The sequence below is a fragment of the Ursus maritimus genome, unplaced genomic scaffold, assembly GCF_017311325.1.
Source record: "Ursus maritimus isolate PB19 unplaced genomic scaffold, ASM1731132v1 scaffold_21, whole genome shotgun sequence".
Lineage (NCBI taxonomy): Eukaryota > Metazoa > Chordata > Mammalia > Carnivora > Ursidae > Ursus > Ursus maritimus.
The window spans coordinates 48,131,961-48,147,189 of NW_024424564.1; the positions used below are offsets into that span (position 1 = coordinate 48,131,961).

At 57.1% G+C, this 15,229-nt stretch overlaps 1 protein-coding gene across 1 annotated transcript in view; it reads left to right on the plus strand.

The window, feature by feature from the left end:
- Positions 1–15,229, plus strand: part of CACNA1I (calcium voltage-gated channel subunit alpha1 I) — a 102,126-nt gene that overhangs the window by 30,606 nt on the left and 56,291 nt on the right. Inside the window, exon 4 of the mRNA XM_040637569.1 lies at positions 8,672–8,769. Within this exon, the coding sequence (XP_040493503.1) occupies positions 8,672–8,769 (98 nt within the window). The remainder of the gene's footprint in view (positions 1–8,671; positions 8,770–15,229) is intronic.

The following is a 15,229-nucleotide window of genomic DNA, read 5'->3' on the forward strand; positions in this document are numbered from 1 at the left end:
GGGGAGCCCAACGCCAGGCTCAATTCCAGGACCCCAGGATCATGACCTGAGCCCAAGGCAGACGCTTAACTGACTGAGCCACCCAGGTGTGGGGCCACTTTCTTTAAGCTGAACTGGTGTTGGGTGGGTGTGGACCTGGGAAGATTCCAGTGGGAACCTTGGGGTGGATGGTTTTCTCATTTGCTTGTGGAGTAGAGTGGATGAGAGCGATGATAACCACTCAGGTTTGTTTCCATGGAAACAGGATGCTACGTGCTGTGAGGGGTGAGGGCTAAGTCACCAGAGATTCTCAGGCCACAGGCTGACAAGCCAGACACCAGTCAATCATGAATCAGGAAGGCCTCTCTCGGTTACATGGGACAGAAACCTACTGATCCTGGTTTAAGGGAGTTTATCGTTTCCTTTGCTGAAGTCGCGGGGTCTCGGGCTTCAGGGCCCATTTGATCCAGAATCCTGGAAGAGATCACTAGACGCTGTGTCCTTCCATCCTACAGCTCTTCTTCGTTACTCTCTGCTGACATACGCCCCGGCAGCTTTCCTCTGGGGGTGCGGGTGGCAGAGGGCAGCCCAGGCTCAGAGCCCACTCTCTTGGATTCACTGGAAGGGGACCTTCCCTTTCACAGTAACTCCAAGGAGTGTGGAACGCAGCTTCCTTGACTTGGATTGGCTGGCGTGGGTCATGTGCTCATTCCTGAACCAATCACTGCGGCTGGGATGAGGCTGTGCTCTGATTGGCCAGAGCTAGTCAGGGCCCACCCCCTGAAGGGGGTGTGAGTCTGGTCCCACCCATGCCGCGTGGCCCGAGAGTGGGGAGCATAGACTTTGTAAAATGCCAGGACTGCTCCCCTAAGAGTGGAGAAGAGAGCTCCAGGTAGGCAGAAATCAGCAGAAATCAGTGGTTTACCAGAAGTACTGTTTACTGACTGCGCCGTGCTCTCTTAACGTCCTCGCAATCCCGAGAACTTGGGGGAGGGGGTGGTTAACCCCATGTTGCAGATATGGAAATGGAGGTTTAGAGATAGCAGCAGCTGGCCCCAGCTCGCACAGCTCGTATGGGCCAGATCTGGGATGTGCTCCCATACGGCTCGCCCCAGATCCCGTGCTGACTCATAGCATGAGGGGTTTTACCTTTTCAGAGGCCAAAATATTCCAGTCCATCTGCCCCTGAGGACATGGGCATCTTCACCAGCCCTCAGAGGGCTGCCGGGTGAGTCCTCTGAGAGGGACATTTACCCCCAAAGTCTGGGGGAGCCCAGAGTGTCTCTGTCTGGTTCCCAGCAGCTGTGCCCACTGGTCGTACCCAGACTATTCCGGTGCAATCATGCTAAATTTCACGAAGAAGACATCGTGAGGCATATTTGGGACCTATACTTAAAAATGATGTGTGATTGTTTATCTGAAGTTCAGACTTAACTGGGAATCCTGCATTTGTGTGGCAACTCTACCCAGTGATAAAGTCACTGGAGTGTTGTCACCTGAGTGGAGCCTTGTCTAGAGAAGATGTGGGATCTCCGGCTGCTGCAGCCCCTAGGGCTACCCCGGATCCCACCTGCCTGGGGTCTGCGTATGCAGCCTTTCCTTTGACTTTGTGGCCCCAGATCTTTCCTTGACTCTGAACTTGGCCTGAGTTGGCTTCAGAGCATCAGTTTCTTTAACAGTCAAACGGGCTTAAAAACCCGTTCTCTGGTTTTATAGGATTTGTGTGAGGATGTATGGGCGGAAGTGACCCGTAAGTCAGAAGAAGGTGCTGGCCAAGGTCAAGGGTTAGTGTTATTGCTCCCTAATTCTCTCTTTCCATTATTTCCTCCCTCCCTCCCTTCCTCCGTCCCCTGAACACCTACTATGTGCTAAGTGCGGGGTCGCCGTGTAGGCTGGTGATCTAGTTCTCCACTAGAGCAAGCCTGAATCATCACAGAGCTGCCTCCTGACAGATGATCTGCCATTTCCAGCATCTCAGCTTCCTTTCCATTAGCTACATCTTAAATTACATTTTAAGAAAGCCCCCGTGGGCCCCTTGCAAAGATTGAGGAAACACCCTATTTTTAACAGCAACACACAGAAATCATCTCCTGGGAGGGGTATTTCCTGGAAAGACGTTAAATCTCAGTCATTTTATGTTGCTTCTTGTCAGCTCCGAGCTTTTTTTTTTTTTTTTTTTTTCCTTGATCTTGTCCCTCAAGTTATGTGTTTGACAAGCGGGAGTGGAGAGCCTGCCCCTAAGCCAGGTCCTGAGCTGGACACTGGGCACCCGGCTGGGACTCTGAGCCAGCCCCTGCCCTGAGGAACCGGGGCACAACAGAGCACAGGTCAGAGCCAGAGGTGCCCTCCTAGAGGACAGTGGGACACAAGGCAGGCGAGCTCAGTTCAGGGGTGGGATCCGGAAAGCACAGAAAGGCCCTCCAGGTGGGACTGGCAGGTTGCAAAGGCAGGCAGGCTGGAAAAAGCCCGGTGCACTGTGGGAACATGAGATGTGCAGGTGCTCCTGGAAGCCGTGGCAGACAGTGCTGGGGTCATGTCAGAGCTGCTGGAAGCCCTTCCTGCCTGGGCTTTCTCAGGCAGGAGGTGGGGTTCAGGGAGGGGTTTAGGCAGGCCCGGGGGATTCGTGCCAGAATGAGGCTGTGACAGAGGAAGGAACTGCCGGCGCTTCTTTGGCTTCTCCTTGCGCCAGGCCCTGTTCTTTTTTTTTTTTTTTTTTTTTTAGATTTATTAATTTATTGGAGAGAGAGCAAGAGCATGCGTGAGAGAGAGAGCGAGAGTGTGTGCAAGTGGAGGGGGGTCGGGGGGCAGACAGAGAGAGGGGGGAGAGAAACTTAAGCAGACTCCCTGCCGAGCGCTGAGCCTGACATGGGGCTCGATCTCACAACCCTGAGATCGAGACCTGAGCTGAAACCAAGAGTAGGACACTCAACCGACTGAGCCACCCAGGCGCCCCGGGGCCAGGCCCTGTTCTAAGCCCTGAATCCATATAGGAACACATTTCATTCTCCCCACACTCCTGGGAGGTCAGTTCAGGGACTTGCCCAGGGTCACATGGTACACTAGCAAGAGTGCTGGGGTTGGGATCTGGGCTCCATGCTCTAACCATTGGGAGAAACTGCCCCCAGGGGTGCTGGCCCTATTCCATGTCCCACCATGTGTGGTGGGCTTCCTGGCCCCCTGACTGGCTGAGGGGTTGCTTGGGAGCCAGAAGGCGGCTGGCCTGTTGCCTGATGAGGAGGGGGGTGGGCTGGGCAGAGCTCCTGGATCCCACACTCCCTGGCTGTGTGACCTGGGCTCCTCCTGAATCTCAGCTTCCAAATCTGCAGTGGGGGCCATAATCCCACCATGGGAAGATACGTACAGTGCTCAGCACATAGCGCTCAGGAACCCCTGTGAATCTGCCAGGACTCAGAGTCGTCAGTGAGAGAAACCGAAGGCAAATGGGGCCCAAGCCCCAAAGGGAAGGTATTGGCTTGCAGAACTGGAAAAAGCAGAGGGCAGAGCTGGGATTCGGATAGAGGGAGTACTCAAACCATATGGTCAGGATCCTGCCTCTCTCCAGCTCTGGACTCAGCCTTCTTTTCAGTTGGCAGAATTCTTCGGCCACCATGGAGGCAAGATGGCCCTTAGTGCTTTAGGGTTTCCAGGCGGTGGCTTAGCCAAGGAGAGCCCTCTTCCCTGTAGTCCCAGCTCAACAGCCAGGCTGCCCCTCATGGCTCACCTGGGGTCCCACGCCCGTCCTGAACTAGTCAGGGTGTCCACCGGTTCACCTGGCCTGGGTCTCGGGGCCTCTCTTGGGGGCCAGGGGATCTGGGGGTGGGGGAGGGAGGCTCCTTAGCAGGAATAGGTAGCATTGTGCCCTGGGGAGCGCGTGTCTACTCTCCCCGCCCCCTCTGGCTTGGTTGCACCTGAGCCCCTCTCCTCAAGGACAAGCCTGGAACTGGGTTCAGCTACTCTCCTGCTGGGGTGATGTCAGGACAGAAGTGTTCGCTTTAAAGCAGAATTACTTACCTAATTAGGCGCTTGGGAGCTGGCAGGAGGTAGTGGGGGTTTTTGTTGATTTTTTTTTTTTTAGACTTTTAGCACTAAAGCTGTGTGATAAAGTAACTGTGTAATTAGGAATTAATTTCTCACTCCCATAAGTGATGTCTTACTTGGGGCCTGGGGGAAGTCAGCCCAGTGGTTATTCACCCATTGAATGACCTTCTCTTTTTTGGAGGGGGGTCTCCCACAGCTGTCGTCCAGGGTGGGGGGAGGAGGAAGGAGGTGGCGTCTTTCGTCACACGCGTTATTCGTGCTCAGTAGATCCCTGAGTGCCTACTGTCTGCTGTGTGGGGCTGGTGCAGGGGTGTGTCTCAGAAGGAGGGGGTGCATGGCCAGCCCGGCACCCCTGTGGTCCCATTCTGAGGCTCACTCCACAGAGTCTCTCAGGGGGTCCCGATTGTGCCCCAATTGTCCACAGCAGTGACCCGCTCACGAACAGCCCCTCACTGGCTTTTCTCTGTTTCCTCCCCTCTCTTGCCACACACCTAGGGATCACCTCTGGAGCTCTTGGCTCAGGGTCTACTTTGGGGGAACCCACGCTAGACAGGAGGTATGAATGGAGTGTGGAATAAGCCAGAGCAGAGAGGGGTCAATTCAGCCTGCGGTGTATGGAGGGGGTGAACAGGGGCTTCTTGGAGGATATGGTCTTGAAGGAAGGCTGGGAACAAGGGGGAAGGGGCACTGAGCAAAGGGAAGGGGGCAAGAACAGGCTGTATTGGGGGAGCTTGACAGGCCTGGGGTGATGATGTCTCAGATGTATGGAGTAGGAGCAGGGGTTGGGGGAGGGGAAGGCCAGAATGGAGGGCCTTGTAGGCCATGGTCAGGGGCTTAGACTTTGTTTTGAGGACAGTGGGGAGCCAGTGAGGGTTTAAGTCAGGGAGTGGTACAGCTAGATTTGAATTTTAGGAAGTTTTAGCTGACAGAAGAAGAGGTGTGGGGGGAGGAAGCAAGAGACAGGAGAATAGTCAGGAGGCTGCTGTGGCTGTCAGGAGAGAGGGATGGTGACTGGACTAGGGCAGGGGTCGGGGAGCTATGAGCAGACTGTCCCAAGTTGGTGCACAGAGTCACTGTCAGGACGATGTGGTTCCGGGGGATAGACTTAAACCTACGGTTCCACTCTCCTAGCTATGTACTCTGTCCGTCTCTCTCCATCCTGTCCAATGTCCCCCTTTCTATCCTCTTCCCTCAGAGAAGAATGAGAACTCCTGGATTCTCCACTGTGCACTTACTATGTGTTCTTTATCACTGAATGCATTTATACCCTGTCTTGTTCCCCCGGACAGGAGACGTTGGTGCAATATTACACCCCCAAGTAGACATATAGAAGAGAGGGTTGAACCTGGGAGAAATGTTTAGGCAAATGGATTTCCTGGAAGGATCTTTCTTGCTGCTAAGAACTCAGTAACTCATCACCTTTCCCTTTTTGACTGGACTGCCAGGAAGTCCAGAGCTAAGATCCTAACACTAAATTCTCCAAGAAATTTCTCACGGGAGGTTTTTAGTGGACACCCTGAGGGCTGCAAGGGATGAGGTCTCAGGGGTATTTTTGCAGTAGACCGCAGAAGGTGTGTTCCCACACTGAGGACCTGGAAGGTCGGGCAGGGGGAAGGGAAAGGGTGGGCCAGTGCATCTCTCTGGGCCTGGCAGGCAGTGGCTGCTTCAGCCCACTTCAGAGACGGGCATGAGTCTGCTCAGCCTCCCAGGAGCCGCTTGGGATCTGAGAGGTGCTCAGACCCTAAAGCTTCCTAACTCTGGCTACTCTCGGGCCTACATCCTGTGCCTCGCTCAGAATCCAGGCGCCAGTCCCCTTCTTGTTTTAGAGAAACACAAAGGGAGAGCTTGAGCCTGCCTTCTCACCCTGAGGCCGGGCATCTGCCTATGTTTCCTATGCTTGGTCCCGGCCTATCCCGGGGCAGGGTCGGGACAGGGGGGCAGCCTCACGAAGTTCCAGTCTCCCACGGGTTCTGCGGGGGGGGGGGGGAGGACATGGGGCCAGTGGAGCAGCGTGAGGCAGGGCCGGGGCCAGGCAGGGTTGGCCTGAGGGCGCCCATCGTGGGGAGCCCTGGTCCAGGGGAATGTGGGGGAACGGTGTGGTAGGTTCCAAGCAATGGGGGTGGGGTGCTCCAACGGCCTAGCGCAGGTAAGGAATGAGAACTGCCTGGCAGGCAGTAGGCCCTCAAACACCGTGTGCTTTCCTCTGTCTAGCCATCCGTCTGTGAAGCATCTCTTTATTTTTATTGTGAGACTTCGTGGGGATGGGAACAAATCCTGGGCTGTCACCTGCCAGGGCTCAGCAGGTGTGCCCTGGGGCTCCCGAAACAAAGGCTCTGAGTGTGTTCAGTCTGGCAGAGGCTGGGAACCCCCACCCCAGCCTCCCCAGCAAAGCATTCACTGGGCCTTGGGGGCCCAGCTGTGCCCAGGGCATGGGCACCCTGCTGGCAGGATGGAGGGAACGGGGAGGAAGGAAGAGGGCGAGTGGGGGAGGGGCCGGGGGAGGAGCTGGCTGGAGCTGGGCATCTCTCCTAGGCCTGGGGTGTGTGTGTGTGTGTGTGTGTGTGTGTGTGTGTGCCCGAGCCAGTGTGAGCGCCTGTTTGTGTGCCTGTGTGTGCCGCCCCCACAGTGCCTTCATCACACCCGTCTCCCTGGCTGCCTGGAGAGCTCTTTCTACAAAATATGAAAATGACAGTTGGCTCACCCACGCACGGAATCCTCATACAGCTCCACTCCCGCGGTGCCCCTTCACACATCACCCTCTCTCCTCACCCACTGCCCCTGGGCCGGCCTCAGCCTGCAGCACCCTCTCTACCAGGCTGCTGTCCCAGCACCCCTCCCTCCTCCTCCTCCCCCCTTCCTCCTCACTTCTGCCTCTTCCTCCTCCCTCTCTCCTCCTCCCCTTTTCCTCCCCTCCCCCTCCTGCCTTCTCTTCCTCCCCCTCCTCCCCCCCCAGTTCCTCCCCCTCCCTCCTCCTCCTCTACCCCCCCTCCTCAGGTCCCCCAGGTCTCCGTCTCTAGTTCTAATTCTCTGTCACTTTTTTTTTGGTCACGCCCCCTCTTCTGAATTTGGGCTGTGGTAGGAGTGTGTGTGGATGAGGGTGTCCAAGGAGTGAGTGTGTGTGTGCACCGACGGTTGCGTGCAGGTGTGTGACTCTGCGTGTGAGAGAGAGTGCGCATGGGAGCCAGAGCCTGTGCCCCAGAAAGCTGGGGGAGGGATGGAGGCATTTCAGGCAAAGAAGCTTTCACTCAATTATTCTTCAAGCAGCGGGAGGGGGCGGGGGCTTCACAACAGTTGGACAGGTTTGCATGGCGTGTAGGAAAAGCCTTCACTTCCCCACTGATGGTAGTGACAGGTGGAGCTGGCAGCCATGCTGGGGCCCTGGCGGGGAGGATGGGGGGGGCGAGGAGGGGGAGGAAGGGTCTGGTGAGCGGCACCGGGGGTGTGTGTGTCTTTCAGAGGGGGAAAGCAGGGACAGGTAGCAACTGAGTAGGTAGGATCTGGTAGAAGCCAGGAAACCAGAGGGGACCCCAGAGATCTGTCTCCAGTGGAGATCTGGGAAGACTTCCTGGAGGAGAAAAAGTGCCTCCAAGGCGGTTCAGGGCCGGTTGCATGTGGAGGGAGAGGCCCTGAAGGAGAGAACTCTGGCAGCCGTGAGGGCTCCGGTGTCGTCTTTGCCTTTGGGTCTTTCCCTGGCTCGAGTGGGTACTCCTGAGTCTTGGGGCCAGCTCTGAGTCATTCTTGGGCCTGTAGCACCCACACTGGCTTGGCTCATCGCGGACTCTGGTGTGGAAAAAGTTCCAGGACATTAGGGGCATCTGCCAGGATCTGTGAAGCATGAGTCGGGTTTCATGCACAGAGATGGGAGAGGCGGCACCCCAGGCGGAAGGGATGGTGGGTGCAAAGGCCTGGCGTGGGGGGTGCAGTGAGCCCATGAGGCTGGAGCCTGGGTGCCTTGCAGGGAGCGTGCCCAGGAGAGCGTGGATTTTTCCTGCAAGCGAAGTACAGTGTGTCTGTCCCATCCCCGGAGGTGCAGCCTGGGATACCTGGACTGGGTGAGCCCGTGGTTGGGCTCAGAGGCCTGACAGGGAGGGGCAGGTGTGGTGTGAGCCTGGCTGGGCAACCTGGGACATGTCGCCTCTCTCTGGCTCCTCTTCTCATCTGCAACTCTGAGCATCTAAGCCACTCTTGCTGGGGGCCTGCGGCTCCGGGAGGTACAAGGACTGCGGGCTCGGCTCTGGGCCTCTGCCGGCAGCCAGGACTTGACACTAAGACTATGATCTTGCCGTCTGGTCATCACGGGGCTCAGCCAGGGGTCTCCCCGCGCCTTGGTTCTCCCCTGCTAGCCTTCCCTGGTCCAGAGGCTGCTGGGAAGCAAGGGCAAGAGTCATCTGGCACCGTGCTGGGCACTCAGTGGGGACCCAGGGCTCCTCCGTTTGCTCTGCCCCTACTGCATTTACTGGAATCCCCAGGGCGGTAGGAGGCAGATGCCACCAGGTCCCCTTACAGAAGAGGTGACAGCCCAGGCCACACAGCTGAGTGGGCCATAGCAGGGATTCTGACCCTGGATGCCTCTCCCCTCGAGGCAGCTGTGGGCACAGATGGGCCCTGAGTGTCCCTCCTGCTGTGTCCCTCACTCTCCCCCCTTTCTCTGCAGGATGGTCGAGTACTCTCTGGACCTTCAGAACATCAACCTGTCGGCCATCCGCACCGTGCGCGTCCTGAGGCCCCTCAAAGCCATCAACCGTGTGCCCAGTGAGTTGGCTCCCTGACCCTTGCCCCTCCCCCCCGCCATTCCTGCACGAAGACAAGACTGACCAGCATCTCCCAGTGTCTGTGCTGGGCATGGGGTCCTTCAGTGACTGCACAGATGTGGTCCTGCTCCCACCAGGCTCACGGGCCCGTGTTTGGGCCTGAATGCGCTGGAGGGCGGTCCTGGCACCTCTGAGCCCCGAGAGAACTTGAATGGCAGCATCCTGGGGAGACTGGCTTTCCAGGGACAAGGCTCCTTGTGGGGGGCGGTGGTTAAGGGGGACACGCGTGTGAAAAGAAGCTGCTTGGTTTGAGAGAGAGCATCATGCCACCTTTCACTGGGGAGGGGACTCCTCACTTGTGCTGACTTAGAACCCAAGCTCCATCACCCGACCACGTCAGGACCCACCCATCCATCTGTCTGCCCACCCCCCGGTGTTGACAGGGTATGTTATAACAACAAGCCCTGACGTCTGCCCAGATTCTTAGTTTCCAGAGCTTTTCCATCTCCATGGTTTCTCGTGAGCCTTATAATCCCTCCGTGAGGGCGGTGGGCTGTTCTCATGGAAAACTGAGGTGAAAAGACCGAGACTTAGAGACACAAAGTAACTTGCTCTAGAGGCCTCCTGACTTCCCAAGCAGTGTTCTTTCTACTGCCCTGAGTTAGGAATGGGATGGGGGATGGGGGAGGAGGAGGAGGGAGTGCCCGGCCTGCATGGGACTTCAGCCCTGTTAGGGAAGGACAGGAAATTTTTTTTTTTTTTAAGATTTTATTTATTTATTTGACAGAGATAGAGACAGCCAGTGAGAGAGGGAACACAAGCAGGGGGAGTGGGAGAGGAAGAAGCAGGCTCATAGCGGAGGAGCCTGATGTGGGGCTCGATCCCATAACGCCGAGATCACGCCCTGAGCCGAAGGCAGACGCTTAACCGCTGTGCCACCCAGGCGCCCCAGGACAGGAAATTTTATGAGTACCCGCCCACCTCCTGTGTAGCATTTGACGTACTGATGGCTGACTTAATCCTCTCGACAACCTGGGTGAGGCTCAGAGAGGTGAAGCGGCCTGCATGATGTCACACAGCAATTCAGTGGCGGGATAGGGGTCTGCGCAGAGTTCCATGTGCTCTGAGCCCATCTCTTTCCCTGGCTCTATCTGAACCCCTGCTTCCCTTCCTTGCCCGAGCCTCAGTTTCTCTGTCTGCAGAAGAGGGGAGGTCCCCTGGCACCTCTTCCTCCTCCACAGTAAGAGTGGTCCTCATTCCCCCAATTCGCAGCCCTGGGGCCTTGGAGATTTGTCAACTGGCCCACCCAGCCAACCTCTCCACAGCCCGTGCACGGTGAGTGCCTGTGGGGCTGGCCTGACTCTGGGCAGGCCTAGTAGGGCAGTGGAGACCATGCTCCAGGGGATTTGTGGAGCAAGATGGGTGGTCAGACGGTAGCTTCATTCTGGGCAGGTCCGGGCAAGGTACGGAGGGGGTCCTGGGGGCGCTGGGGTCTCAAGGCCGCACATACAGGGTCACCTCCCCACATATGAATGTTGACATGATAGGAACCCTGAGCGCTACCTTGAAGGTCCTGAGGGAAGTGTGGGGAGGCATGGGTGGGGTAGGGGTGGGTGATGAGGAACAAAGCTGTGGGGGGTGTGGGGAAGGAGCAGCTCAGCACTACCCCCTTGGTCCCCTCCCACTGCCCTGGGGAGACTCCCTTGGGGGCAGGGCAGGGAGGTACCAGCTTCTCTCTGTCCTTCCCACCCCCACCAATCCCACAAGGCTCCTTAAAGATAAGCTAGTTCAAAACTGTCTTTAGCCCATTGGACAAATGAAGAAAATGAGGCCCAGAGAGGGCCGTGAGCAGTCCAGGGTCACATAGCAGGCAGCTTGGAGCCCAGGTGTCTAACCAGTACACCTGCCACAGTGTGTGTTCCCTCCCTGATGCCTCACCACCCTTTACTGGGGAACTGGCCACGAGATGGACTTCCTTCCGCCCACAACTATGCCTGGTACATGGAAGTCGCTCAGAAAATATGTTACGTGGACATACTGGGCAAATGTATTGAGCAGCAGTCCTGTGCCAGGGCCACGGTGCCATCAGTGCTCAGACAGAGAGGTGCCCAGGCATTGTGGACCATGCGGGCACAGTGTGGAGAGGGCAGGGGCTGGTGGTCTGCGACAGTGTCCGAACTGAGACCCAGGGCAACCCGGGGATTAACTAGGCCAGGAAGAGCTTTGGAAATGCCTAGCAGGAGTGAGCAGCATGGGTGGGGGCAAGTTGGCCCTAGAACGGCTCCAGGACTGTGCGTGAGTGATGGCTGGGACCAGACGGGGCAGGACTGAGAGAGCACATGCCTGGAAGGCCCAGGCCTCACCTTGGGGAGTTATGGGGGAAGCCTGAGCAACCTCAGAGGGAGGGCATGGGAGGGGCCACATTTCTCTTGCCCATCGCTCCCCCCAGCCCTCCCCATTGCTGTCCCAGGGGAAGCAGGGCCAGCTCTCAGGAGGCAGCCACCCTGTGTCCACTGTCGCGCCCCAGGGCACAGAGCCCACAGGCTGGGACCCCTTCCCAGAGACATGTATGCAGTGCGGGGGGCATACACAAGCGTTTGTCCACCATCCTGCATTCTGAATCTCCAGGTCTCAGGAACAGTGATGTGATGGGACATTTGAGAAGAGAAGGTGGGGGGGGCAGGGTGTGGGTCTCTCTCTATGGGGGGGTTCTGTACATCCATGTGTGTGTGCATGGGGGTATGAGGGTCTCTGTGACCACAGGAGACCACGTGTGTGTACATGCGTGTGCATGTGGGGTGTGTGGCACCCGTGTCTCTCCCTGGCCCCCCTCCTCCCTCTTCCACAGCCCTGAGTAAGGAGCTCATTAGGCAGCTCCTGCCTGTGGAGGTCACTTCCCGGTCCCAGCACCAGCCTCCCTGGTTCTCTGGAGAAGGGCCGCGAAGGGCCCTGCGCTCCTGAAGGCTCCAATTTTGGAGGCTGCTTGGCCCGCAGAGCCCAGAGAGGGGTTCGGGTCCTTCCTCAGGGGCCTCCCGCCTGCTAATAGGCGTGACTGGGAGGCCCAGGAGGCCGGAGTTGGGGAATAGTTTCCTGCTTGAGCTGACTGCACCTCTCAGCTGACAGAAAGAATCTCACGGTCTCAGAGCCTGGCCTGGGGGAGCGTTGGGAGCACAGACCCTCTGGGAGCCAAAATATACCCAGTGCGTCCCCTCCCCCATCTTAGAAGCCACCCTGTGCTTCCCTTGGAAAGAGACCTTCAGATCAATTCGTATGGATGAGGAATTTAACAGGAGCCTCCGGCTGCTAGAGCAGGTGGTTTGGTCCATCCCCTTCTTTATGGGAGGGGCAGCTTTGGTCCCAGGTCCCACGTCCTCTGCCCAGAGTCACCACGGAATGGTGGCATGGAGAGGGGGCATGAGTTCTTAGAAGTGCCTCCTAGAGAGATTTGGTTGGTTGCCTCCTTTCTTTCTAAATGTTTCCCTGCCCTGGGGACTGGCTCTTTTCAACAATAGCCTGTAGCTTTCAATGGTGCCACTAGATGGCAGGCTAGAGAGCCGGGAATAGTGAAATGATGGGTTATTAATTGCAAAACCGCGGAGAATGGGTAGCTCCTTGCAATTGAAAAAGTATAGCAATGGCTGCAAAGCCTCAGCACGATCTGCCAGGAAGACGTAGTTGGGTTGTCAGGGAATGCAAGTTCTGGTTGTTGGCTCTGCCAGGAGCCTGCTGTGTGATCTGGGAAGTCCCTCGGTGTCTCTGGACCTGTTTCTCTACTTGCACAAAGCAAGAGGAGGACTGGATTCGATGTGTTGTTCTCAACTTTGTCCAGGATGGATGGGGCACCTGGGAGTCACGGTGCTGTTTACAAACCTAATAAAATATGTCCGTCCACCCTACCATGCAGGTCTCTGTCCTGGCCACTCTGCCTTTGATGGATAAAGGGTAGCACAGCGTGGAGGAGAAGGTTGGGGAGGGAGGGAGGGAGGAAGAGAGGAAGCACCAGACTGTGAGCCAGGAGGCTGGGTTCTGGCTCCTTGCTGCGGCCTTCATAAGTCACTGTCCGTTTCTGGGCCTTGCTTGGCAAGATGGGGCTGATTATTTCTAAAAGAGCCCCGTCCTGGCACCAGGCAACTCCAGGCCTGCGCCCCCGGTAAGTCGGTTGCAGTGCCTCCCAAAGCCCCTTGGCCACACCATTTAAGTATAAAAAGTGCCTTTTTTTCTCCAGTAAGAAACTAGGGCAGTTACTGCTAGGCTCTGAGCGAGCTGGGTCTGAGCTGCGGGCCCACATCTGTACCTGACTGACCACCATGCACCTCAGCCCAGGCTGTGGAGAGGGGTGGGAGGGAGGCCTGGGGAGCACGGGGGCAGCTGCTGGGGATGCTGAGCCTGGCCTGGGCCACTGCCCGTCCACAGAGCCCTGTCCAGCTCACGGTCCCGGGTTCAGCAATCACCCACGGCTGTGCAGGGGCCTTTGGGCTGCGCCCGGGGTGGGGGCGATGCAGAGAGGTGGGGACACGCTCCCAGGGCAGGGCCCATGGACAGGGAGGAAGCCACTGTCAGGTCCCAGCTGTGGGACCAGGAACTGAAGCTTTGCTCTACACCGACAGGCCCAGGTTCGAGTCTTAGGCCTCTACTTGCCCGTCGTGGGACCTTGGGCATCCATGCTCCTCTCCCGGCCCCCATTTCCCCAACAATAAGATAGGGTTAATAATACTGATTTCTATACAGTTTTGTAAGAATGAAATACTATAATGTGCGGAAAGAGTTTAGCACAGAGCTCGGTGTGCAGTAAGTGGTCAGTAGGCGTTACTATTGGGAAGATGGTGCTGGAACACTGAGGACAGAGGGCAGGGGCATTAGGGCATCTTTGCAGAGGCTGATTTGGGGAGACAATCACCAAGTGCACAGAGAGCTGGGGAGGGGGTTTTTGGCAGATGGACCTGCAGGTGCAAAGGTGGAGAAGAAGGGCTGTCTAGGACATGTCGGCTGGGCAGGGGGCTGCAGACAGGGGCAGGTGGGAGGTGAACTTTCCACATCCTCTAGGGATTGACCAAGAATGATAAATGGCTGAAATCCACCAAGGGCTTTCCGTGGCTACTTCGTTTTGTTTCCTAACAGCCCTAGGATGGTGGTACCGTTACGATGCCCACTTTACAGATGGGGTAATTGAGGCACAGGGAGGTTGAATAAACTGCCCAGGCCACGCAGCTGGCTGGGGGCAGAGGTAGGATTTGAACCTGTGCTCACATGATCCCCCAGGCCTTTTTGCTCCTTTCCACCACCCCCTCCCTCTCCCCGGAACTTGTAGGTGCCCCAGTCAGCCACCCCGTCTGCAGGGCATCAGGGAAGTCCCTGCCCACATCCACGGTCAAAGCAGAAGTGATGTCCTCAGGACCCTTCCCGAACACCTTTCATTGGCAGAGCACAGAGCTCCTGGGGTGCGGGTGCTGTGGGACCTCACAGGGACAAGTCCAGCAGGAGGCAGGGAGGCACCGTGGTTAGTAAAGAGTGTTGCTGCCAGGATTCAAAGCTTGGTCCTACGTTACTTAGCTTTGGGATCCCGGGAAAGTTCCTCTCTTGCTTCGGTCCTCTGTCTGCACAGTGAGGATGGCACATAGCACCTCCGTGTAAGTTTGTCTCCGCACCAGGCATTGAACAGGTGCCCAGCCCCCTCCCTGCTTCTCTCACGGAGGGAGGGCCCCGGTGTTGGGGCTGCAGATGGCAGCATCCAGAGTAGTGAGACCGGGGTTTGCGCCTGGGATCTTGGCCAGTGGCTCCACCTCTCAGACCTCAGTTTCCCCATCCCTGAAATGGGGTCCCAGCCCTCCTTTGCTAGACCGTGGGGCCGCAAGATGTCCACACAACATCTGCTTCTGGGAGGTGCCCGTACCAAACATTGATTGTGTGGGATTCTTATACCCTTGGGATCTTGGAATTAGCCTTGCTGACGGAGAATCTTAGACTCATCAAGCCTCAGAATCCTAGACTCTTGGTTTCAGGGATCCTCAGAGCCCTGGTTTCAGAATGAGAAGTCTTTGAATGATCTGGTCTTGCAGGCACGTCTTCGATTGCCTGTCAGGCTAAGGGGCCCTGGACTCATGGCTGGCACCTTGCCCCTTACCCCAGGCCTGCTGTGGCCCTTTCTGCCCAGGCTCATGCCCAGCTGGGTCGTGGTTAGGCCCGCAATGCTGAGGATAGACGAAGAAGGCCCCAGGATTCCTTCTTGGACCCTGCCTTGCGAGACATCTGTTGGAAAGGAAGCTGGGAGACTCACTTGGAAACAGAGTTTGCATGAAAATCTCAGCAGTTTCACCGAGAGTGTGTGTTTACTTGGGCCTTGGGGATAGCTGAAGGAGGCTCCCACCCCAGGCCATACCTTGGACTTCAGGGCTGTCTGTCCTTGGCACCCACAGGGCCTCCCAGAGAAAGTACTGGCAGCCCCCATGGGGAAGGTAGGGAGG